General features: G+C 37.6%; 1 protein-coding gene across 6 annotated transcripts; it reads left to right on the top strand.

Moving 5' to 3' along the window:
* Positions 1–1306: 1306 nt before the first annotated feature.
* On the top strand, positions 1307–19665 carry TMEM196 (transmembrane protein 196). Of its 6 annotated transcripts, none has more exons than XM_068674148.1 (5): positions 1307–1329; positions 12528–12584; positions 14400–14654; positions 16336–16409; positions 18806–19665. In XM_068674148.1, the coding sequence occupies exons 3-5, from the start codon at positions 14400–14402 to the stop codon at positions 18810–18812; spliced, it is 336 nt and encodes a 111-aa protein (XP_068530249.1). In that variant the 5' UTR covers positions 1307–1329; positions 12528–12584; the 3' UTR covers positions 18813–19665. The 6 variants fall into 6 exon arrangements, with proteins under 6 accessions (XP_068530249.1, XP_068530245.1, XP_068530247.1 ...); XM_068674144.1 differs by lacking the exon at positions 1307–1329 and adding an exon at positions 1524–2120; XM_068674143.1 differs by lacking the exon at positions 1307–1329 and adding an exon at positions 1525–2126.
* The last annotated feature ends 8035 nt before the right edge of the window (positions 19666–27700 follow it).

Raw genomic sequence — 27700 nt, 5'->3', positions numbered from 1 at the left:
ATCTGTGCTTTCTCCACCCTCCCACATAAATATAGTAGCTTAGGATCTTTTATGCTGTGCCTTGATTTTTAATGATAAGAGATGTCAGGTACCATTTAAAACAGAAGCAATGAAAAGGGGACAATAGAGCTTTAACTATAAAGCTGGATTACTTGATAAGCATGGGCTACGCGTACAGATGTGGTCACCTGTTCTGCTTCTGTGAACTGGGAAAAGTGTGAGAAAATATGAAACAGTTAAAGTGTTAAACTAGAAAAAAACGAAAATCTTATCTTAGGACCCCTTTATTTCCCTCTTAGATACCAATAGAACATAGCTGAGGGTGACAGACTTTGATCACAACCTAACTGCACTCAGAACAATTAAGTATGTAAGATTTATATAAATCAGGTCTAAACTCTGGCCTGTATTGGTGAATCTGACCTTCTCAAGTGTGTGTAGTATACAAGTATTGCATATTCTCCTGCACATTAGTGTTCTGTCTCACGACAGTGATTCAATGAATGTCTTTTCAAAACATAAGACACAGGTTTTGGTGTCCAAAGAACAAAGTCCAGTCACAACCCTGATATTTTATGCTCTAGCCTCCAGACTGCACCATCAGAGCAGTGGTTATGCCCAGACTACCCTTCTGGATTCTGATGCCTGGATGTAGGATTTTCCAAGTTAAAAATTACAGATTTTTGCAAAAAGGAATAACTCCCAAGAGAATAAAGAAAAATTTGGAATGTGTATAGAGAAAATTAGCTAAATCCTGCATGATGTTGATGTTTTGGGGATAGAATTGCTTAAGCGGCACTTTTGCCCTGTTAAGGCTAATAGTTCACAGGTTGGTTATCCATATTTAGGAGAGCCAAGGTTCCAGAATCACTGTTATGTGTTCCCATGTTGTGCAGCACATCTGGGTTTTAAAACAGCATAGTGGCATTCCCTGGACCTGAGCAGCAGAAATAAAGATTGATACCAAGGAATCCAGGATGTCTCAAGAAGTGGCTCTGGATCTCTTGCTGTATTTTGCTTTGCTGGTCATTTGCATTAGGACCAACACAGTTCTAGCCGTTGTCAGAGTGACAGGACTGGCTACAGACGTTGCCTATTTTGGCAGCAGTGCTTTGGAAGAGAACCGAGAGTTTTGCAGGGCTGAGACCTGCCAGCCTCCAGCTCTTTTGCTAATACAAAGGGAAGATAGACTTCCTCCTGTATCCTGACAGCAGAGCCTGGGAGGAGGGAAGCCTGTGCACATGCCATGGAGGGGGCTCGCCTTTTAGGGACACGCTGCCTGGGGGCTCCCACGTCCCACCGCAGCCCGGTGGGCTCGGGCCGGAGGAGGTGTGCGGGATACCGGGGGCAGGACGGGAGGCAGGTGCCGTGCCTTGTGGCCCTGGGGCGGGGCTGCCGTAGCGCCTCGCCCGTGCATTGGGTCCAGATTCATACATAAATATCGCCGGGGTGGGCCCCCACACTCCCCAACCCGGGAAAAGAGAAGAGGGGGAGGAGGGGAGAGGGGAGGTTAAGGAAAAGAAAAAAAAAAAAAAAAAGGAATAATAAAAAAAAAAAATCCCAGTGAGGTCATTTCAATGAGAGCGCAGGAGGCGATGAGCCAAGGTCGACTCTTCTGGAGGAGGCGCAGCCCCTGAGCGGCGCGGTGCTGCATACCGCCGCGCTGCCCAGCCGGCCGCCGGCGGCGCCCTGTCCCCGTGCCCGCCGCCGGCCCGGCACCTTGGAGAGCTCCGCGTCGCCGCCGGGCTCGTTGCCGGGCTCGTTGCGCGTTTGCTGCGCGGGGCCGGGGCCGCCCCGCCGCCCCTCGGCATCCCCGGCGGCCGCGGATGCGCCGCTCCGCCCAGGCTGCCGGCGAAGGAAGAAAAGTTTGGGGGGCCACTTTAGGGCCGCCGGAGCGGCGGAGGAGAAGGAGGATGCGCGGTTTCGCCGGCTGATCGCGAAGGAAGGATGACCGAGGGAGGATGTGCACCAGCAGCCAGATCATCGGGAGCCTCCTGGTGCTCTCCGTGCTGGAGATAGGGTTAGGGGTGTCCAGCGTGGCCGTGGGGGCGGTCAGTTTCAGCCTGGTCCTCACAGAGCATAAACCTCAGCTGGGAGACTCTTCTCCGGTATGGAGCGGGGTGTGTGTACGTTAGCCATTTCACTCTCTCTTTAACTCTTTATGGTGATGATCAGACCGTGCGAAGGCACCCTCCCCTCCCTCCCTTCCCCTGCCTTCCCCTCCGCGTGTGCATGCTGCGCCGGGAGCCGCGCTGGGTCCATTGCCGATGTGCATGGGGAAGAGTCTGCATGCTCGTGGGACTGGGGAGAGAGCCGCGTGTGGGTGGCGGGATACGGGGGACCCCTTCTTGCTCGCTTTTTACCTTGTTTTGATTTTGATGTAAATGATTGAACTTTCCGTGAACCCCTTCTCACACCTGGGGAAGCCCGATGCCTCGAATGCTTCCAGCATTAAGGAGCCTGGGCCATAGCTTGTAATCTTTCAATCGACTAGGAGCTCTGCTTTTAAAAAAGAACAGCCCTGTACCTTATGACTAGACTGTTAAAGGGTGTTTTAAAATAATGAATGTCAAGGCTTTGTCAGCTGAGCTTTGAGCCTTTGGAGGAAAAAAAAAAAAAAAAAAAGGAAAAGGAAATGGGCAAGAAAATGAAAGAAATGTTCTCACGATCTGGGCATCCTGAGCTTCTAGTAAAATGAATTTTAAATAAATAAATAAATAACACCAATAATGGGTTAATAGAAGGAACAGGTTCATAACACAGCAGAAACATGTTCATATCATTGAGCATTTCTCACTTCTCAAAAACCTTTATTTTTTTCAGTTTGAGATAAACATGTTTCTAGGAAGCATTTTCCTCCAGATGGTTATTTATATTTATGAAACAAAGAGAAGGAAAAATCGAATATTCAACCTAAACATGAGTGGGCATTTTTGAACTCCAAAGCTGTTTTGGCCAGCTTGGATCAAACAGCAATATTTCTAAAAGCATTATTTGTATTGCTTGAGATAAGATGTTAAATGCAACAAACTCTTGGTTATTCATCAGCTTAACTCCTATAATTTACAGATTCATTCTGACAAAGTGCTTCGTGTAATATTCTCACTGTCAATAATTATTAATTATTGACAACAGTCATAAATATCTGTAGCAGTACATAAACACATGATTCTGCACTGCAGAACAGGTAGGCGAGATAGGAGAATGAAGACATGATAATATAGGACACTGGCCAGCAGATAATGCTATTATCAAAATCAGTTCAAAGGAGGAGGTTGCTGATCATTGCTGATGAAGAAAAAGATTACTTTAAAACATGTGTCTATCCGAGGATTTAATGACAGAGGATAATATCCTGGGCTTCAGTGAAATCAGAGAATCCTGACCAGTCAGTGCGATCTGATTTCTATGCAGTGATTGCATTTTGTGACAATGCAATCACAGCTGATCCCATTTCATGACAATGCACATTTCCTGCACAACTGCTTCATTCTTTTTTATGTTTTTTTGTTACTCCACATAGTTTATCCTAGTCAAAGATTAAGATCCTATTACATCAGATGTTGGTTCCAAGGACTTTACAAGCAAAGCAAGAGACAGATGCAGGATTAAAGGAGATAAAGAAACAGCAAAGCAAAATTGATTGGTATAACAGGTGGTTGCATTAACACACCAGCAGTCTGGCTGATTTTGAGCTGTCTGTAGGTAGAGTTTTAGAGAGGAGTAAGACAGAGAACAATTAAGTGATTTTGCAGATGTTTATAGGAAATTCTCCCCATATGTGTGCAGAGCCATGGAAAGGAAACTGAAGGGACTTGTTTGAATGTGTAACAGGTGGGTGGAGGATGCCCACAACCAGAGTCAGCATCAACTGTTAGAAACTGAGCAAACAACAACACACTGGGTAGGCAGAGAGAGGACACACAAAAACTGTACTGTGAAAGCACGTATCTTATTTTTCATGTAGTTGAGGAAATGAGAAATCACAGCACAGCACAGACTGGAGTGACACCGTTATAAAGGTTTACTTACTTTGTGTTGAACTTTGATCAAATTCACCTTTGTGGCTTCCTTTTTGTACCACTCCAGCAGTTCAAACTGTCTGTAAGGTTGTGTTCTTCTGTCTAGAGAACTGGCGGTTAAGACAGGATAAGAAAAGGGCCACGGACCTACTTGTCTCCAGGGATGTTTAGGGCCATGAATAAATGTGTCCAAAGTAAAATGATTGGAGAAAGATTTGTTTGCACAATCCTCAGAATATGATGCTGTGGAAATGGCATAGCCCACCTTTCTGCCCACTGGATCCTACACTGAGCTCATGTTGGCTGTATTAAACAATACGTATGCACTATATATATATTATATATATTATATATATGATACATATTATATATCATATCATATATATATATATCATATATTATATATATTATATATATGATATATATATATCATATCATATATATGATATATATATATACCATCTATATATATCATATATATATATCCGATTCACATTCTTGAATCAAAGTTTCACCTTGAGAAATAAACAATGAGGAAAATAAAAATAGAATTAAAGGAAAAAACTGCTTCTTTGACATGTTGGGATGCAAAACACTGTAGTTAAGTTGAACAGTGTCATGTCTCCTCTAGTAATTTATTTGGAAATATTCTAAAAACTTTTGACCCTATTTTACTCTTTACTTAAGTGGGTGGAACTCAGCAAAGGCCCAAGTTCATAAGGAAATAGATGAAGATAGCATCACCATGGAAACCCTAACCTGGATTCTTAACATTTGGGAATCTTAAAATCATGCACATTCTATCTGCTATACTTGCCTCCCTATGATGGCTTCTATTTGATATGTTAGCTTTCTTTTTAAGAGTTTACTTTTTTTTTCTTTTTTCATTGTCATCTTTCAGCCAGATAATTTACTAGCATAACTGACTTTAAGGATGTGAATCCCACCCATGGGATTAGAGATACAAGTGAAGTTAAGCATGGGCTGAAATGCTCTGATCATTGAATGCTCTGCATTATACATGAGCAAGCCACAGAAAGTGGAGTAGACAACAGTGAAGAAATGGAAAACCTAGGGAATGTCTATATCAAAACTGCATGGAAATGGGAAAACATTTGTTGTTCTCATTGGATTTGAGCTAGATTAAGATGCTACGAGTTGTTTAAAAAGTAGCCAAAAGAAAATAGCTGAAGGTGAGAATGACTTCTTAAATTATCTAGAACATGTGGAGACAACTGACTGATTTCTTTCATATCATATGCAGTCTTTTAAAAAATTTCCATGGCTACTAGGTTAAAAAATAATATATAATTCAAGAATATCTTAAGATGGATATGTTGTTGCTTTCTGGATTTTCTTTATGTTTTGTTATGATTGCATTATGATCTACTCCACAGGCTATTATCAGTGTCTCCCAGATTTCTGTAACCAGAAACTGAGATATAGTTTTGAAATCTATTGTTCCAATTCAACTATGTGAGGTACCATAGAAATGATCTAGCTCATGAGCATGTTGAACCACTACCACAACACAGCAAGAATGACAGCCATCTGTTGGAAAGGATTTTATCCAAAGAAAAAATCAGAACATAATCTTTCAAAACATATTCACTGATATTTTTTCAATGGCCACATACTCTCCCATTTATATTTGGAACATATTAGTCACTATGATTAGTGTCTATATATTTACACACACATATGTATATGGCTCTAGTTCTCGTTTATTCTGCAGTGGTGAATAAATTATTGCTATAAACAAGACCCTCACAGCAAGAAAGAAAGAGAATGAGACAAAAGCCACGTGCTTAGTCAAGCATGTCATCTATTTTTACTTAGAAGAGAAATACCTGATGATTCACTTCTGGTTATGCCCCTCAAGAATGATAGTCTCTTCCCTTATAAAGACAAATATCTAAATGTGTTTAACTGATGTGCATTCTCTGGATGTTTATCTGTCTGTCTGTCTGTCTGTCTGTAGGAGCAGAGTTACTATTCCCTTTATTTGTGATCATAGCAGTATGGAATTCTTCCTGCCCATGAAAAATCAGCATTTATAGTTTGGTATCAGAAATATGCTCCAAGATGTCGCTTGTAACAGTCAATTTCAACTTTTTTTTTTTTTTTTTTTAATACAGTACTTGAAGGGAAGTCTTAAGGTTCAGTCAGTAGGGAACTCTCCCAGAGCAAGACTATTATTTTGGACTGTTAAATCAATGTTGGTGGCCTAAAATTTTAAAACATTCATTTTTTTACATCTAGTTTTTACTGCTGCCAAGTTTCTTTTGGAAAAGAACGGTCAAATTATTTTTTTCAAAGGAACACGCACAAAAAAACCCACATTATTGTTCAGCATGCAGACAAAATGCAGATGTGATCCTACTTTATTTTAACATGTGCATTGAATTTTCATCAAACTGGCCATATTTCTGGCTGGCTCCTGCTCCTAATGAAATTAATTTCAGCACTGTCAGTGAGCTCGGTAGAAACTGGAGAGCGTTCTGTTCTGTACACGAAGGAGGATGTACCAAGCGTGGCAGCTGCTTGCCTTATGTGGAACCAGGACAATTCACCAGAGCTGGGGAGTCTTTCAGCAGGTTTTCTTTATCATTCAGACCTTCCAGAAGCACATGCCGTTCTTCAAGCTGGCCTGTTCAAGCAGACTTCTAGTGCCTGATTTGTATTTAAGAGAATCTGCTGAATATAGATTGACTTAAGCATATGTTAAAATGTTTTTTTAAGACTCTAGTTCACCTACTGCAAATTATTCTTAATTTGTTAGTTTTCAAGAAACAAGCAATCATGCTCTAAGTATTTAATACAAAATAGGATAATTAAACATTATTTACTGCTTGTTATTCTAAAGTAAATCCTAAACAAGTAATACTCTTCTTTTGCACTGAGAAGTTGAGTGTTTTTCCAGATAGCCAGGGGTTTTGTGAACCACCTATGACAGGTCCAGAGACCCACTTCTAAATTTCCCCAAGTTCTTCTGAAAAGCTCTTCCCATTTTTAAAGTATCTTTGAAGGCCTAGAAACATATGAAAGGAAACACTAATCCAACTCAGATTTGGAATAATCTCCCTTCCTCTATTTCATCAAATACATATGGATGACCTGGAATGCTGGAGGGCTCTCTATACAATGGGTGTATTCTGAGTTTCTTTGTCATGAATAATAACTGGCAATCAAATTGTCCTTATATTCAATGGTTTTCTCTAATATTTTCTTCAGTCTCTCCAGAAAGAGTTCCCATAGACAGTTTTCATTTTCTCAAGGGAATTACACTATTACTTTTGCCTTTTTGCCTCCTAAAAAATAAAATAAAATAAAAAATAAAAATAAAGAATTCCTAGGTTTAATATACAGCATAAAAACAGTTCATTTTCTTCTGCATGATGGAAACCAACAAATTTGGCTCTCTGCAAATACAACTGAAACTGTTTTTGTTTTTGTTTTTATTTTCTGATTTTTTTTTTTCATAATACAATTAAGAAAGTCCTCTTTTTTTTCCAGGAGAAAGTGAATGAAGCCAAGTTTTCTGTTTCAGCAAATATGAAATAGGGATGGATCCAAACCACAAAACTTGACTCTAAATTGAGATTTCAGCCTCCTTACCAAAATTTCTGGGTGTTTGGATCTGAGGTTTTGTTTCAAGACCGTACTTAATATAAAAAATTAAAGCAGGCTCAAAATAAACATTCTCTTTTTCTGGGAGGTCTTTGATTCTTTATTCCAAAGTTCAACAGGCCAAATGTGCATATATTGAACAAAGGCAGGCACAGACACAGTGTGAATGGCAAAGGGTCCACAAGCAAATAGACACTAATGCATCACTTTGCAATCACACTCACACTAACAGGAGGACTTTGACTCTGCTAGGTTCCTGGAAAATCTTCCTGGAAGGGGGACAGAGACACTCACAGTCCACTGAGTTTCAAAAGCAGTCTAAGAGGCTTTTGTGCTTTGTAACATTTTTTTAATTATTATTTTTTAACCCATCATCCAAGAGAGGTTCTGTTCCCATTATCAGGTGATATATTCAGTTCCTGCCTCTCTGTGATAGTCTTGACATGAAATAGCATGTATCATAGGAGGTATGAATACATCTGCAACCAAAAGTTACCCCAGAAAAAAAAAAAGGAATTACTCGCAAATAGTGATATATGTAGTTGTTTGGGGTTTTTTGTTTGTTTGTTTGTTTTGTTTTGTTTTTAAGTGAGATGTTGATCTTTTAGCTTCTTAAGAATTTTCTGATGAATCATAATCACAAAAGAAAAAAAAAATCTAACAGTGAAACATAGCTTCAACAAGTCCCTCTCTAACTCCTAGTGCATTTTGGAGAGCTTATTCATTTAGCTTATCCTTCATGAAATGTTCTAGCCTTATTCTCAGCATAAGTTTTGAACACTTGAACATTTGATCTTCAGTCTTCAATGGTATATTTCTTTTCCACTCTTGATTTACTGTATTTAATGTAAGAGTGTTTGCCTTAATTTACTTCAAGTTTGACATAGAAAATTTTACCATATTTAAAGAGTCCAAGAGATTAGTAAAAATCAGTGGAGTATAACCAATGATTATCCAAAAAGGAGTGAACCTCAGCATGGCAGTATTAGTCATGGGTATAATGCAGCCAAAAGTATCTCAACTGTTAAAAGTCAAGTTTAAATAGTAATGGTATATTGACATGACAAAGTCTTTCAAAATAGCCAAAAATAGACAGGGAGTGGCAAGACAGCAGAGCCCCTGATGGCTGTATTCCAGTTGGCAGTACTATAAAAGAGAAGAACTCAAAATTAAAAAATAAACCAGAACACAGGAAATTCCTTTTCAGTCTGATGCATACTCACAACCTTTTATTGGTACAAAAAGTGAGTGTAGCTTCTCCCATCTACTTTTCACTACTGTTGACCATAGCTTCAGAACCCCAGAAATGTTATAGAAAATTACTATAGCACTACCAATAAATAAATAAATATTCGTTAATTTTAATATTCATTAATTAAAATTCATTAATATCCTGAGCCACTGGCTGATCTATCAAAAAGTAATGATCAGAGTCATATGATCAGAGTCAATGATCACAGAATCACAGAATTTCTAGGTTGGAAGAGACCTCAAGATCATCGAGTCCAACCTCTGACCTAACGCTAACAGTCCCCACTAAACCATATCCCTAAGCTCTACATCTAAACATCTTTTAAAGACTTCCAGGGATGGTGACTCCACCACTTCCCTAGGCAGCCTGTTCCAATGTCTAACAACCCTTTCGGTAAAGAAGTTCTTTCTAACATCCAACCTAAAACTCCCCAATGTCCCATGACTTCACAGCCTTTCTAGAGCTCTGTATATTGAGAAGCCTGGGTAAGACAACTCTGCATGAGCAGCGTCTTCATGCCCCAGGTAATGCGAATATTCTCTTTGTAAAGCAGGTTTCCATTGTTTCCAGTGGATCAGAATCTTCTACAGCCTTAGAAGAGAGAGATAAGCATTTTCAAAGCATGGCATGTGGTTTAATTTCCTGACACTGGTTCAAATTCATCCATTGGTTTTAATAGCAAAATGCCTGCTGTCATAAACAAATAACCATACAGTTTTTTGGGCAAGCCTTTACTGTGTGAGTGTGACACACTGTTATCTCAAAAAAAAAAAAAAACACAATAATACTGACCCTTTGCTACTGCCAAAATGTTTTGATTCCAAGATTTTTAGTGCCTTCATGAACAGTAGTGCATCCAGTTTTATAACTTTCTTGTCTTGTAGTCATATGAATTATAAAAATTTGGCATAACCTTTGGAAGCTCACAGAGAAGAATGTGTAAAAACTAGGAAAATTCAATTTGTCTGATGTCTCTGTTGAGTTCTTTAACTACAGGGCACCTTATTTCCTGTGTGTGGAGAGAGAGAGAGAGAGAGAGAGAGAGTAGATATGCAGAGATGTATAGAAAATACAGACCCTGATGCAATAAAATATTACTCCAGGTAATCCCTTCTGATACTTTAATGTCTATGGAATAACAGGGTCACTCCTTACTTTATGGAAGCCAGTATCTTAGGTCTTGCAGATCAGCTTATTCACTATTCTTTGGATTTCAACAGGAAAGTATCCTTGGTAACATAAGCATCTGGCACCGTATAATGGTGATTTGGAAGACTGTATGTCCCATCCTTGAAAAACAATAAAGAATGGTAAAACTGCCCAAATGGGTGGGTTCTAATGCTAAGGGAACCTGTAATTTCCTTGTTTCTCCTTTGGTCATGTGCAAGACTAATATAGCATGTTCATCACAGACTGTCCTATTTTTACCTTCTGGATAGAATACAATGGAAACAGAAAGTCTTCTCCAATTGAAATTAACGATAAAAAAATCAATTTATTTTAACAGGCAATTCTTTTTAAAAATAAAAAATAAAAAAATGAGTGACGTATTCTTTTAGTTTGGAAGGGAAATTATCAGAAACACATCTTTGGAAATGTACAACATTTTATTTTTAATCTAGTTAAGGTACACTTGTTATAAGTTGAAACTGCTTTTGATGGTATCTTCCAGATCCTTTACATAAACTTCCTAAAACTCATAAGATTTTCTTTATACATTTTTTTCCTTTTAATCCTATTCAATCACTACAGAGAGAAATGATATTATTAGTCTGCTTTATCAAGACTGACTGAATAAAACTTAATTACAGTGATGTTCCAAATAAATAATTTTTCGAGCTTTCTGCATGAATGTTGAAAAATGGAAAGCACTACATATCAAAACCTGAAGCATGGCTTGAGTTGAAGCAAGGACAGAATTGGGAGTGAAATATTAAAACTTCACAGAAAGCTTGAGTAATAACATACAAAGCAGGTGTGATAGTTATTAGTTGAAATCTTCCCTACCTATGGGAAAGGGGCAGAGGGAGCCCTTCATGTTCATTTGATTTTATTATTATTATTCCAACTGGTGAGCTCTAGTAGCAATTACCAGCTGTGCAGTACATGTCCTGAGCTATTCAGTGCCATGACCCAGCCATTTACATGATTAGATTGGTATTAAATTCACATCCCATGCTTAGTATAGAGGTAAATAATGTATAAAATGAAAATATATTAACTGTGGGGAACTGATTCAATGGCCTAACTCAGAGTAAAAATACATCTCGAGGCTTATGCCTAGCTACATGCACAAACAACTTTGGCTAAAGGGAGATAAACTGTGTAGTAAAGCAGCTCTTCAACTGGGATACTGAAGTTGCAACATTCTGGTAAGCAAATTATGTACATATGTAATATATCATAGGGACCCTGAACAATACTGAGAAACTGCTTAATATTTTTTTTCTCTTATGTAATAGCCAAGCCTGTTCTGTGACTTAATCCTAAATCAAGGACAGCTAAAGCTTTTTACTAGAAACACCACCTCAGTGCAAAAAGGATGTGGAAAAATCCAGCCTTAAAACTACAAAATTACTTTCCAGTAGGGGTGTTTGGTTTTCAGCTTTACTGAAAATAAGTAGCATAGTTTTCTTAACAATGGAGTTTATGAGGTATTGAAGGAACCTTTTGACAGTATTGCAGACACCTGGAGAAGGCCTTATTGCTTTCATACAATTCGTGTAGTTCCTACCACGATTGCTCTCTCAGGGGCTGTTCCCTGTTTCCCTCATTGAACTTGTATGAGGAAATAGAGACATCAGAGAACATCTTTGTCTTTGACACAGGTCACTACAACACATTAAGTTTTATTCATAAGAGCTGGTATGGGGTTGTATGTTTTCTTTTGTTTTGTGTTTTAATCACTTCTTGCCTAATACTTGATGTCACGACTGACAGATCAGTTTGTGAAAGGGAACTACATGAAAAAGGACAGATCCCTTCACACGATCTCTTGCAGAGTGTGCTATCCAGACTCTGCAACAGTTTTTTCCTGCATGTTCACTGTAGCCACATCAACAGATGTACTTGGTATTTACATTTGCACCCACAGAGCTGACTGACCTGCATTCTTGCCTTGAGGTCCACTGTTTTGAGGACAACAGTCCATACACAATCCCTCAGTGGTTCACACTGAAGGATTACGGCATTAGGTAGGATTGAAAGTAGATGAAGTAGGATTTGGATCACTGATTACTACCTTACTAAACTTATTTTCTAATAAAATAAATTATTTAAAAAAAAAAAAAAGTATAAAGACATCTTTATCTGGCACAATTATGTTTTTTTTTTTTCATATTTTGTTTATTCAAGCAGTTTAAAAGTAGGCCTGCTTTCTTTCTCTACTTTTTTCTATTTTTATGACTAATCATCCTCAGTCTGCCTTCCCAATCTAGTTTCTTCTTGTATAAGTTTATGGCTGAGGTATAACTTCCTGAGTCATAAGGTTTGTAATAAAAATGCTGACAACAACTATAACCATTGCCTAGCTTACTGTTGTGGTCACCACTAAAGCAACACAGCAGGATTTAAACTTGAGACCTTAATGATGAAATAATTGTTTGTTTGTTTTTCCTTTTCAGTTTCTGCTTTGTGGCATATGTGGAATATTGTGCGCCAAAAAAAAATCTGGACTTGTTGTAAGTTTTTCCAATACACTTATAACACACAAGTATTTGAAAGGCATACTTATCTAAGTTGAACACTTTACTTAGCACAAACTGTGTCCAAGTGTTTCTGCTAAAAAATCACTAAATATTGCAAGCCAGCAGTCCAAAGAAAACAATCAGCACTTTGGGTTCATCAGGCAACACAAAGCATTTCTGAAATGCCCTATTTAGGTCATGCCAATTTAAGCCATATATCCAAATTTATCCCTGTCTGGATGGAAAACCTCTTCACATAAATCAATGACAAGTCAAGAAAGAGATCCTCAGCAGTGGATTGTATCTTCTTTCCTTCAGGAAACCATTTCTGTAAAGTGTGGCATGACTGGGCTACCAACTCAATGAGGTTGCTGAACAAGTTTGATTTTAGATATTGTTCACTGTTCATGGTTCTTTTTACAATCAGAATAATGAAAAAGACAGTTTTAAAATGATGATGGATATCTTCTGTTTCTTCTAAGAGTAAGAAGTATAGTCATTTTTCTGACTGCAGCAAAATGGTGTGATTGCAACACAAATCACTGCAGAATTTTGTCTTTATGTTAAAGACTTGATCTTATTGTAAGTTATAATGTCTGGCTTTAATCCTCAGTCAGCTTGGTTATCGTGCCATGCACAAATGTAAGCCATGTAAAATAACTGTAAGTGTGAAGGGAATCAACATCTCTCTCTTATTATTTTCAAATATCAATGAATTACCCTAAACCCTGTTACAATTGCAGCCTCATTTCTTAAAGCATATAGACCATACTCAGTTTCTAAAAGCTGTCTGTTCTGCTGGTCTCATGTAATAGTGACTTGCTAGTGGACTGCAGAGTGAATGCCACTTCACTGACAAAATTCTCATCTCAGCTGTGTACAGAAGCAGTCTGTGAGGCTCCATAAATTGTTTCCACAACAGAAGCATATATACAAAACCATACTGAGTCACATCAAAGGTCCATCTAGACAAATGTCTGTCAGACCAGCAGCATCTAGGGAAGTGAATAAGGCAATCATTTAGCAATAAGGTCTTTCAGCCTCATGTGATTTGTGGCTCAAGGATATCCTGAACCAGAGATGGCATCTTTGTGATTAAAGCGATGAGGTCTTTAAACATGTCTCATTAATTGCAGCCTGTTTCACTTCCTTCTAAAGTTTCCAGAAACATTTTAACCACATTATTATTATTAATAATAATAAAGCAAAAAAATTTAGTCCACACTGACCTTCTGTAAAGCTGCATAGATTTGTGGTTGATTCTGTTGCTTCTTTGTCCAGCACACTCACCTTCAGCATGTTTGAAGACCCACAAAAGCTGTAGGAAGTCTCCAATTTGCTATCAGACTGAACAAACTAGAACTGAACAAGAGGCACAGTTGGTTGTTACATAAAGCAAGAGAAACTCACTGCAAATACATGAGGCATTCACTCCTGAGAATTAGTGAGAAACCGCCCAATAGAAAATTATGACACATTGTCATGTTGTTGTTTTGAATTAAACGTTGGAAATCAGAAGATTTGTGTCCTAATAGTCCTTACATTGTCTAGTTTTTAACACAGGCAACTAATTCTACGTAACTTTATCTTACATGCAACATCAATCTTAACTCTTGGACACCAGAGGGTATTGTATTCCCTCAGAGTCCCGTGGGACCAGTGGGAGTTAAAAAATTAATGTCAGTGAAGTTCTTTGCAATCTGTGATGCTATCAAAGTACTGAGTTATGGTTAGTCAAATTTTTTATATGAATGAATCTGTCTCTGAGAAATGTTACTGTGACATAACCTCTCTTGTCTTTCCTGACAGATGATCCTTTTTTCTGCCTGTTGCATCTGTGGACTTATCGGAGGAATTTTAAATTTTCAATTTCTTCGTGCTCTGACAAAGAAGTCATCTGCTCTCTATTCTTTGCATCTTGCCTCCATGTCTCTTGCATGCATTGGAATTGGTGGTTGCACCCTTTCTTCATGGCTCACTTGTCGGCTAGCCAGCTATGAACAAAGGCGTATGTTCTCAGAAAGAGAACATTCATTGCATCACTCCCATGAAATGGCAGAAAAAGTGAGTTGTGTGTCTTTTTTATTTGTTCTGCTTCCCTTAAAAAAAGCTACTGTATGTCTTAATGTATACAACTGGCAATGGGTGTATTCAATTTTTAGTTATATATGAGAAAGAGTTTCTGGGAAATGAAACTGCCATTCTGTGTGAGCTTTATTGTATTGCGTTATATGGGGCTATTTTTAGGTACTGTATATTTGCAGTACATCCATTTCAATGAAGTACATCCATTTTCAACATAATTCCATTGTATAGCTATCAAGGGGTTTAGTTGCTAAATATAGCACTTCATAAATAATTGGAAGCCTTATTAATATAGATTATCATGTATTGTACTGTGAAAAAGCACAGAATGCTTTCTGTAACATCATTGCATGCTTCCAGGATTTAATCAATTTCTTCCTCTCACAAGTACTCAGCTTATAAAGTAGGTTATTTAAACACAAAATCCGCAGCTAAAAAACCTAGAAGACTAAACCTAAGCACCTAAGGCATATTTAGACATGTAAATGAAACCGGTCTGATCTGCAGCAGCACTGAGCATTTATTTCCTTTCTCTGTTAAAATGAAGTTTACCATGGTGTCTCAGTCCATGCTTAGGTGCTGAAATTTAAGATCTCAAAGTTAAGCACACAGGGACAATAAATAAATAAATAAATAAAATTATTGAAATCAGCTTCTTGAGAGTTAGGGATGTGATTAATTTTCAAGGAGTAAGATATTTACTGACACCCCGTTCTTTACGTCTTGGTTTAGTATCCAGTGTTTTTCATTTGAGCAATGACTAGAGAAATGAATAAAAGTCATGCAGACTGCCCACCTAAACTGCCATGTGCCAGTTTACATTACAGTTAAGTTTAATTACTGAGACCTCTGAAAAGCAAAGGATAAATTTATTCAGTGTAGCATGTTTTAAGATTCTCCAATAAAACACAATAGAGCAACTAATTGTCCATTATGTAAAAATTACTTGTCACTATTCTATTTTTTTAAATGAAATGAGACAATTAGAAATATATAATGAATTCACTTTAGAAAATGTTTTAAATACATTTAAAAAACGTATTTAGTATAGGTTACAACAGCAACCTAAAATCTAGTGAAAAAATAAATTTCTCCCTCTCATTTTAAAATGAAGGAAGCCCATCTGAGAGAAAAAGGTACAGACAAAAGAAATGGCTTGGCAAGAAAAATGCTTCAAAATGTAAGCCCTGCCCTGTCACTTTGGGCAGGAGATGACCATACACAGCAGTAGATCACTGCCCCATTTCTTTGCCTGTTGAGGTTTTGCACACCTAGCTGTGAGGACTGCCAGATGCCCATCTATCTTGGGTGAATGCGGGATGAGCACCACTGGTGGACTCACTGCGTGTGTCTTGTAGGATTAAGTATGCATGCATAGATGACCTGATCTGGGACTTCTCAGGCCTACAGCCTGTGTGGGACCGCCTGCTGCTGGCGGCTCTGAGTGCATGCTCAAGGCATGCCCTTAAAAAATAACGAAGGCAACTTAACAACATAAAAAGTTATGTCAAATTAGGCCCTAATTTATAAAAATAGTTGTAAAGTGTTTTATATATAAGAATATTTTGTATATTTATACTGGTATACAGTAATATAGACATGTACTGCATGTGCATTTATTTGTGCTATATTTATTGTATAATTGTTATATTTATATTAGAGATTGAGGGGTATTGAAATAACCGACCTGCCCAGCTGCCCGGTGGTTCCCCCGGCACCAGAGTTACCTCCAAGGTACGCTGAACACTAGGGAGCTACCATGTTGTTATGTCACTTCAGGAAGTGCCACCTCTAAGAGGAAGTCATAGCTTCAGCTAATCAAAGTTGGCTGATGCTGTGACATCTCTCTGAGTCGGGAACAGTGCTTCCAGGTGGTGACATAATTCTACGTGGTGAATGCTGCAATTTGGAAGTAAGTTGAGTATTTAAAATATTCACCCTAGTTACAGACATCCAAATTCTCCGGTTTGGATGTTGCCACCATTAACTCACTCTGCTTCTAACCCGTGTGCTCCTTCATTTCTTGAATTCAGAAACATATTTTTTTTTTAATTTATTAATACTTTTATTTTTGAGGATATAAATATTGGGGAAAATAAATTATTTTCAATATTTTCTGATATTAAGGTGGTATTCTAACAGTTAATGTCTGCGGAGGATTCAAGTGATGAAAGTGACAAAAGGAATCATACACTTTGTCACTCAGTCGTGGCTTGCCTTCCAACAGAGTAGTACCTTTTACTTGTGGCTAATTGAGAGTTAATATTACATGGTTTGGTATTCTTGTTCCCTTTCCCAGCTGACCAATACCTTCAGGTTAGAACCCACAAAGCATTTAGGCACTTACAAACTGACAGCTGCAGTGCCTTGTTTCAGAGCAGGCAGTCTCCAGACAGGAATCCCAAGTTCAATGTTAGGCATGCATCAGTTTCCTCTTCAGTTCATAAGAAGAATAAGACACCATGAGAAAGCATCCAGCACCATCACCTGCCAAATGAAGAGTTGGGTGATAGAAAATGCTCAGAAAGTTTACATGCCTTCTTTTCTTTGAAGCTTGTGCTTGATTACAGATTATTGATTGGCAAGTCTATTTGGTTTGATGGCCCTAAGCTTACTTTGTAGAGAAGAATAGCATGTCCCTTCGTTCAGAAAAAAGTGCAGGGAACAATTAAGTCCTGTGATCTATTTTAAAATGTAGGTGGTAAAACCTGAGAGAGGAGGCACCAGCGCTTCCTCTTAATATGAAACTGAATTTTGGTCTCTGTATCCCTAGTTATTTATAAATGAAATATTGTGGAGGAAATAAGGGGAGAAGTAAGAAAGGGGAAAACTGGAAATAAAGGCCAGGCCCTATAATTTCCTTCTCTTTACCAAGTATCTCAGCCTTGATGCTATAGAGTTAGAGTTTTTCTTTCTGTCCTTTCCTGTCTTTTTAACCCAATGAATCTTGCTTTACTTTCTTCATAGAAACCTCCACAAGAATGGTGAAAACCACATCCCTTTTCTTCAACATTTCCTCCAACTGTACCTATGAGGTAGAAGAGGTTAATTTTAATCTTCCCATGCAGAAAAGAGCTATTGGTTCTCAAGCAAAAAATTTAGAATTAGCATAACAGTGGCAACTCTACCTCATCTACCTGAATTCTAAAAAGAATAGCCAAAACTGCATTTTTATTCATGACTATTCTTCTTGGCATAGTTGGATGTTCTCTGGGATCTGTCATTGGACATAAGCAGCAGATCACTTTATGTTTGCATCCTGATTCAATTTGGTGAGGGGAAAAAAAAAAAAAGAAAAAAAGAAAAAAAGCTTAGGACTGCTTAAAATTAGGCAGTTCTGAGCATAAACTCCACATGGCTTTGCAGCCTTGAAGGTCAGAGAAGTGCTTAATGAATGTAGTCATCTGCAGGCTTACACAGCTGCTAAGTAGGCATTGTTTGGACTGCAATCTGAGATTTAGAAAATCTAACTCCAAACAAATCTTGTTTTAGGTGCCTTAGGATTCTGACTCATGAGCAGGTCAGCTTACTTTGGGATGACTCATCTGCCACTTGAGCAGCAACTGCTGAACTGCTAAAATTGTAGTCTGGCATATTAAGGGAAAACCAAAATCAGTCCCATCCCAAGGCAAGCAGCCTCCACTCAGGCGTCAAAACCCTTAGATCCTATTTGGATCTAGACCTTCATGCCTAAATGTCTGTCCCAGCCAGCATCAAATGGCATCTGTTTGTAATATGTCAGCATGGGAAAAAGGTTTGAACAGAAATGAAGACTTAATTACCATCTTTTTCCTTTGTAGATTACTACACAAGTTTAAGTTGAGGCATTTTAAAGGACAACATCACAAAACTTGCACGGATGCCATCAATGCTGTGTATGTGGTCTGAGAGTAATGTCCGACTCAATCAGTGTCAATGAGTCTAGCAGCCTTCAAATGTACTTAATTTATGTAGGAAGAAATGTGATTACTTTCTTTTACAGTGACATTTATGAAGCCAAATAAAAAATGTAAAGTTTTTCTGAATGCAAAACATTCAGAGTTTGTTAGGTATTGCAACCTTAGCTAACTAAATTTCAAACATCATAAATTAATTTTAGTTTTAATCAATGTTTTCTATTCTTGTTGCAGGAAATGACAGACAACCTAAGCAATGGCGGCCCACATCTGATTTATAATGGAAGTGTATACTAAAGGGTTTTTTAAAGTTACATGGAATGAAGTGGTTTTAGAATTTTCTTCAGGAAAAAGAAAATTTACTCCAAGAAATTGAGAAAATGGAAGTATCTTAGCTTTTATGACTCCAGTCACAACTGCAGAACAGCACAGTTGCATTTCCCTTTTAGAAACATTCAAAATTTGTCTTCTAAACATTTTGCGGATATACAATATTTATTCACTTTCTGGCTACTCTTGTTTTTGTTTTTGTTTTTTTTTGTTTGTTTGTTTTTTTGATGGACTTCTCAAGACTTTTCTCATGAAGACTCAAAAAACAGAAAAAAATAATGAAATAATTCAACTGGACAACTGGACCACATTTAGCCCAGTCACAGGATTCCTGAAGAGATGGAAGAGGGCAGAGGAAGGATGGCTCAGGGCAATCTTCTTGTCCTCCCCAGTTAGCAGCATCTGATGTAACATGATGGTTTCAGATCACGTGGCATGGTACCAGCAATGCATATGCACAGCCCTCCTCCCCACATTGCAAATGCATCCAGCCTCATTTTGCCCAGTAGATTGTATTAAAAAAACAGTGCAAATTATTCCTCCAAAATGCTCCCATTTCACATGCAGAGTGTAAATGAACAGTGTGCTGAAAACAACACCAATGTCTTTGTTTTGAAAGACAGAATGCTCTAAGAACGCCATAAATCAAAACCTCAACAATGCCTTGTTGTAAAGAAATTGTAAATATTTCCAATTTGTGAATGAAGTATATTTCGTAATTTGTTCATAAAAGATGACAAATAAAATGAAGTCCAAAACAGTAATTTTAAATATTTTTTTTCTCTTTAGAAACACCTGTAAGGTTGAACCACCATGCTTGCGGTTTTGCATAACGCATTAACAGGTTCCTAAAGGGATGAAACAACCTCAGAAAGGAAGTAAGGTAGTTTGAACAGAAGTATTACCAAGGTCAGGACATTCTGGCTGTTCTCAACACCCACAACGAAGTTTGGGGTCTGATAAATGTTCAGACAGAAACTTTAACCAACTCCAAACTCTATTGTGGGATCTACTGGCTCATATAGTCACAAAAAATGGAAGATGCTTTCTGTAACAGAACAAACAGAGCATAATGTACATATAAGACATTCCTATAAAAACACTTAAATGTTATGCAGTGAGTTTATGACAGCACTGTAAAGCCCACAACTTCAGAATCAGTTTGAGATGCAGGCATTGTTGATGACTGGCAACATCTGGTGATGTATACCCACATGCCCAGACAGGTGTCAATAGAATCTTTCCTACCACTGGTGCACGTGTTGAATGGACAGCATGTTTTAAAGACACAGTCAATAAGGAATATTCAAAGTTGTATTTTTAGTTGTAAAATAAGTTCCTTTATTATTCTACCCAGGCTGTCTAGAGTAGAGTTCAAGTCTTGCCATAAAAACCCGTGGGAATTATGTTAAATTGTTTTGTGAATTTACAAAGTAGAAAATAATATTTAATTCAGTTATCTTATGATTTTCTAAGTCTTTAAGGGAGTTTTGCATTCCATTACAACATAAAAAACCACTGTTTTAAGAAACCATTTAAGGCTCTCAGTTATACTTCATGCAAATTATTTGAATAGCTAAGTTTAGGAGCCAGAAACTTGTCTGCCTCATGAGTCTTTCCCTCACGTATCTATCATCTCATCGGGCTTTTGAATCTTCTCTATGCCCCTGACAGACTAATATGTATTTTAGCTATTGCTAATGAGATTGTTCATCAAGAACAGGAATGCTGTCATAGCCAGCAAATTTGATGCTAAAGCATCTTTGCTCAAGGAAAGTGCTTCCTTTCCAAGGGCCCACCTTGGAAAGACTGCTTCTCTTCCTACATTCCACACTGTTTGGTCTCATTATAACTGCTACCTCCTCTTCAGCTTAATTCTTTTCTTTCTCAGTAACAGGAAACATGGGATATATTTGTCCCCAGCCTCTGCCCCTTCTGGAGGCACTTCTGCTGCTGTTATGGGCACAGCCTGTCAAGGTATGACTAGTGCCTAAGTGGGTTGTAGAGTTTCATACAGGTTGAAGAAATTCATAGCAGACATAGAACCAGACAAGATGGTTCCATAAGAGTCCCTTCCTCATTGCATCAGTCTAAAGAGTGTAAAAGGCCCTTATAAAAGAAAAGCAAGAACAAAATAAAAATGACTCAGAAATCCACCTCAGAACTCTCTGGTTAAGGTTCCTCTTTATCTCTGTAAGACAACTGTAGAATCACAGTTCATACATAGGCATTGTATGACACCTCAACTCTAAGAATGGTAGCTTCAGATCCTAGAGTGGTTTGGAATTACAGTTTGGAATCTGCTCAGGAATGCCATGAAAGACCATAACATCAACCATTTACTTATCACAAACACTTAATTTCCCAGCATGGTAGTAAGAGTATGTGATGGAGCAGGGAAATAGGTGACTCTTCTATATCCAGCATAGTGTAGTTCAGGGCAGGAGCCGCTATCTCATGCTTTGGAAAGGAAACGATAACACATTTCACAGGCTCACAATGTTTGAAGCCTCACTGTAACTTAAGAAATACAACCTGCACCACTTCTGCTATTTTTCAGGGGGTGCAGAGTGAGAAAGAATAAATCTGGGCCACAGAGAACAAAGTAGTAGTAGTAGTAGTAGTAGTAGTAGTAGTAGTAGTAGTAGTAGTATATTTTTTTATTTGTTTTGGTTCCAAGTTGGTAGAATGCAGAAAAACTGGCTGGTACCTGTATTAATAAAAGCCTTGAAAATGCAAAGCTGGAATTCAAGAGACCTATGAAAAAATGTCACAAAAAAGGCTACTCCTACCTTAGTCATACAAAGAGAATCAAAATTCTTAAAATCAAAGTAAATTACTATAATATATGAATATGTTAGGTAATTCTAGGAAATGTTTCAGTTCATTTAATGAAGTTTTGTTCTATTAATTGCATATTGAGTTCAAATGTAATAGAAGCATTTTCTGAAGGTTTTCTTTTCTGGTGCAGTTGAAAGAATACTCATTCAACTTATCCAACTGCATGAACAACAGAACTTTTCATTTTCATTTAATTTCATTTAAATAAATTTTTCATTTACACCAATAGTTTGAAAGTTGGGCATGCAAATCCATTTTAATCTAAAAAAGATGAAGCATGTATTGGCTTTGATACAGTTATTTCTGATTCCTGTGGCTGTGAAAGCATATACTGGCTCAGATTCCACCAGAGATATTAATCTGTTATTTAATAGGCCAAACGATATAACACTCTTCCTGAAGAGGGTTGCTTATTGAACTCTGTGTACAGGACTTAGCTGGTATGTCCTTAACGTGCATCTTTGCCTACATGCTTGTGCATCTTTGCCAGGCTATGCTTGGCATTTCATAGCTTGGCACTTCAGCCTATGAGAGCATACACATGTTTTGAATTTACAACAGTCAGCAGTTCTCATTCCAAACTGTAGAGAAAATAAGCAGATTAGCACATATGTTAAAAATAATTTTCTTGCACAATATTTAATATATATTAATTGCGGTAGGACATATGAACTTCCCTTCAGATGGTCTGGGAATGTATGAAGAAGAGTGGGGAAAGACAAATTCAGTGTAAAATTTATATGCAGTAAGCCATAATCATTAATTATGTGACTAGTAGTCACATTAATATTGAAATTTTCCTTGAGATTGTGATTTTGAAGATAGATTAAAAAAAGGGAAAAAAAAAAAAAAAAAAGATTAAAATGGCTTAAGCGGTCTTTCGATCTTTACTCATTTCAGGCCCCACAGAGACTAAGGGTTTAAAAGAGGATTTATATAATTTAAAAGCTCAAAGATACCTAAAAGCATATTGGTATCAGACTACTGCATTGTTGTAGACTTAACTTTTCTTCCTAAAATCGTTCTAGCTAGCTTTTACTTCCTGTATCAGAGGCACATCTTCAGCTCCACTATAAATTTCCAAGTTCCATGAGGTTGTTGTACTTGCATCCAGAGACATGTTTTAAATAATATTTTTAGAACTTGTACAAGGGTTATTCAAGTGGACTCACAATCTCCAGAAATTAAATAAATAATTAAGTAAATAAATAATAATAATATAAAATCATTATTAATATTACTACTAATAACAATAAAATTAGTATTACTAATAATAATAATAATAAAATTGGAATGTTTTTTTTGTAAAAAAAAAAATTGATTGGATTGGAGATGTGAAATTGACCTAATTTAATATTATCAGCCTGAGGAACTCTGAGTGAACTCCAAGTGATGCACAGGAAGACCCTTTTTCCTCCTAATTATAACATTGTGGAAATACAATTCAGTGTTCTGACGGAAAAGAGTGAACTGGGTGGGATGAATCAGTAGCTGGAATTTCAGCAGAAAGTTATGTGTCTGGAGAGACTTGTTTGGCTATAGAAATGTGGTTCTGCTTCAGAAAGGAGCAGCTTTGATTTGGAGCAAAAAGTCCAGTGAGCTGCACCAAGGTCTCTCTTGTCATAGCTCATAGTCAAAGTCATAGCTCATAGCTCATAGTCAAAGAAATGACTAAGGCACAGGATAGACATACCTACTTCTGCCAAGGAACTAATGATAAACTGTGCAGAGCAGCCACCCAGTTGCTCTGCGATTCCCTCAAATGAGACCTGATCACATATAAAATTAGCAATTGATTTGTTTTTGGTTTATTTGTTTCCTTTGTGTTACTTCAGTTTTCTGTAAGGTTTCTTTTATGTCCTTTAATTTCTGAGTCATAACAGGTTGCTTTAATGATTTTCACATCTGTGTAATTTTGCTTTGTAGTTGGTGGAAGATTTTTTTCCAGAGATCCCTTCTGAAATCTAGTTTTAATCCTGCCACAATTTGCAACATGAGTCTCTCTAAATACATGTGCAGTTATGGTATGTTGAACAGGTCGACCATGTACATGAATTCAAAGTGACTCTGCATCCACAAAAATAACTGTCTTGACAAATGGGAACATGGTAGGAAGGTATGGAGGAAGAAGGATCACAAGCACAACTAAAAAAGCTTTGAACTACAAAGAGTCACTACAGTTTTGCACATAGTTCCACTGATAAGAAACAGGCATATGATTCAACACAACTTCTCTTTGCATGCCTAAGTAAGCAGGCATGGATCTAAAATGAGCTAAGAGGCATTAGGATTTCCTGCTCACATCCGATTACTAGTAGGTAGTGTGAGACACATCAAGTGATGTAACTGAGACCAAAAACTTGTGCAGCTCCTCCCACACATCATTAGGCAACCCCTTTATTCTCTCCCTCCCACTTCATTCCAGTACAAGGTAAGAGGTCATGTTTTGTATCTTCCTTTATCTCTCCCCTTCTGTTAAAATACAACTATACCTTTTAAAGTGTTTAGTATTGAATAAATTCTTACCTCCCCCATCCCAAAAAGGCAAACATAGATCACTGTCTTCATTTAACAGACTACAAACTAGTCAAATCTAAACCTAAACCATGAAGTCCAACCAAACAAATTAAGAACATTTAATTCCAGTAGTTTACACACTTACTGATACCATAGATGTCTTCCTCTGCCAAATCCAGGCATAAACTCCAGGAATGCTAAGAGATAATATTTTTCTTAGGACTATTTATTAGCTGTGTACCCTGGCACAGTGTGTGTGTCAGAGCTCCTTTGGTAAGCCCTACACATGAAGGATGGCAAGCTAAGATTGGTACCAATACTGTGATAGCAGCAACAGAGATCTTGATGTGGCCCAGGTGTTCTGGATCTAAAACCCACAAAGAGCAGGGAATTCTTTATGATATTCATGCAAGGGATTGTTTGTTTTTATTTTATAACTGCTAAAAATAGGTTATGAAAAGATGAACAACAATGTTAAGGTTGCAATATAAAACATTAAAACATGAAATACCAGAACAGATTCTAAGCATAGAAGGCACCTGTTGACCAACCATGTTTTCCTTTTGTATAGGTCAAGACACAATACTTCATCTCATAATTCTTATATCAATCACATAACATCTGTGTGACCAACATTTAGAATGAAATCTGCTCTTTATTTAAAGACTTCAGAAGATGGAATCTATCACCTCCTTTATTCCAATGAGTTGAAACTTTCCCACTTTAAAGTGATCTGTTTCTATGCAGAATTATTTGGCTTTATTTCCCAGGCACTGGCTCTCATTAGACTATTGTCTGCTAAATTAAGAAGCTTTGCAGAAATTGAGGTTAAGTCATGTCTTAACCTTCTCTTGGGTGAGCTTCTTAAATTCCCTCACTGTGGGGCAGATTTCCAGATATCACTTTTTTTTTTCTTTTGTTTCTTTTTTAAACCCTTTCCAGTTTTTCCATGTAAACGTATTCTTCCCTTCCTGTGCATACGAATTATGACAGTATGTTTAACTAGTTGCCCCATTTATCCCTGTCTTACCAAAGTTACATTAAAACAACAACCAGCAGGCTAGGAACTTTCAACTCATGTCTTTTCCTGCTTAGTTTTAACTAACCTTTGTGCTACAAGGACTTTAAAATTGAGAAGAAATTCATACTCTCTCAGTTCTCTTCTCGGTTTCTTCTCAGACAATTGGCTTATTTTACCCCTAGGAGTAATGAGGAAAATATGAAATTTCGTTATGGTTTAGAATCTGTCTCCTTCCCTGACTTCTGTCTATGGATAGGCAGATTTTTTATCTGAGTTTGTTTCAGGCTGATAAGTTTACTTTAATACCAATGCCTAGAGACCAAGGATCTCAAAAGGTTTACACCACCCAGTAAATATATACTAATGTGTAGCAACTCAATTCAAGTCAGTGTTGCAACACTCAACTCTGGTGATTCTGTTGCTGTGATGACGAGATTGTGTAGGCACAAATGAACCAATGATATCCCTGTTGCAATGCTGGAATATTTTTTTTTTTTTAATAAAAATAATAATTCTGAGAGAAATGGTATAGCTAAGTATTGGAGGTCATACTTTAATGGCAAGAAAAGAACAAAATAATAAAAAAAAAAAAGGAGGTCTGTTCAACATATCTTTATATTCTTTAATTATAACAACATCTTATGTGTTCATGTTTGTGTTTTTTTGTTTGTTTAATGTGTTTGTGACTCCCCTATGCTGTACATAATTATATTCAATATTTTATTTGAAAATCCCACATAATAATGAAAATGATATAAAATTTGTTTGTGCTTTATGAACAGAAGACAGTATATAAACATATCTTGGGGCCCAACTTTTAAAACCCTAAATTAATGTCCATTTTGAGCATTAAATATAAGATGTGCTTAAGGAAATGCCTACTTAGTCACTGAAAGCAATGGGGCTAAGACTTACGTTTAAAGTTAAACCTAGACAGATATCTCAAGAAAGGACTTTCCTGACTAGCGGCCTAACATTGATATGAGTCCAATGAGTTTAATGTTTACTCTTGTTTTGCAGTGACATAAATGTGAGAATCAGGCCTTTAATCTGCATTATCCTGAACACTGCAAAAATAGCAACTAGAAGTACAGTCCCCTGAGGTAGATTGCACCTTGCTTCACCCCTCATGGCACCTACATTTATAGTTTGTAATATGTATAATTCCCTCAGATGACCCCTTTAATGGTTCCCCCAAATGCACTGCTCTTAACCCCAAAGCAGAGGTTCATGATTGAACTATGAAGGTTTGTTTGGAAGAATTTACTTTTGATTTCAAATAAATGTACGTTCTGGGGACTTCCAGACTATTATTGGGCCTGTCAAGGAATGGAAGAATAACAGATGCCTACCCGCCTACTTGCAAAGAGAAGATAGTCTGTCAAAACAGCATATTTATTTGTAATTAAGAGTCTAATTTTAAATCTCCTTCTTTGGTGACACTCATATCTTTGGCATTTACATTCCTGATGTTTATACTAGCATCTTAAGTACACTTAAGTAGAAACTTTATTTCCAAATAAAGTTTCATACTTGGCAGTCTCATCTCACTTTATAAATATAAGAACTTCAAATCCTTTTCCATATAAACATGTGTAATATTTCCTACCAAAACTGTGTGACAGCCAAGAAGTTCAATTCTTCTCAATCTATAAATCAGTGCTAGACAGCTCATCCAAAATAAAGGTTCAGCCCAGGCATAATTACAAATATACATGTCTAGTAAAAGTAAATAAATAAATATCTTCTAAGTATGAAATGACAGCGACTATCCAGTAAAATAATACTGTCTGTTAGAATGTTATGAGGGTTCATTGGAATGCAGTTGCAGTGAGAAATGACAGGAGGCCTTTACCTCCTAAGAGTGTGCGCTGTTCTCCACTGAGTTTGAAATTAGCAAAACAAGAAAGAGATACCCCAAGCTGTACTTTGACAGTGTGGGAGAAGGGCTGGCAGGGAGAGCTTTCAGTTCCTCCTGCCAGAAATTATTTGTGGAGATTACCCAAAGATGCACAAAACTGACGCAGGCACCTTTCCTTCTGCTCCAAGATGCTGTCTGAAAATGCCTGTATTTTTCAGGCTGACACACTCAGTGCTTGGTGAGCAGCACTCTGTCACAAGAACAGCCCCACTGATTGCACAGGGGGGATTGCAGAAAACAGCCACTACTCACACAGAGTGACAGGGCTCTATGTTTTGAATTACATCCCGACAGCCAGAGCCTGTTTTCCTCAACCCAAATGCATTCAAGCTCCTAGTCCCATTTCTCAGGAGCCAACTGTCTTGTTAAAGGTTAAGCTGGGAGGCCCTCTTCTGTCGGAATGAAGCATGCATGATTTACTGCACAGGAGAGCACAGAAATTCAGCACAGCTCTGCAAACTGCTGCTGAGAACCGCCAGCTACAAGCCCTGGCTTCTGA

The sequence above is a fragment of the Anas acuta genome, chromosome 2 (assembly GCF_963932015.1).
Source record: "Anas acuta chromosome 2, bAnaAcu1.1, whole genome shotgun sequence".
Classification (NCBI taxonomy): Eukaryota; Metazoa; Chordata; class Aves; order Anseriformes; family Anatidae; genus Anas; species Anas acuta.
This window is presented reverse-complemented; position numbering and strand designations above follow the sequence as displayed.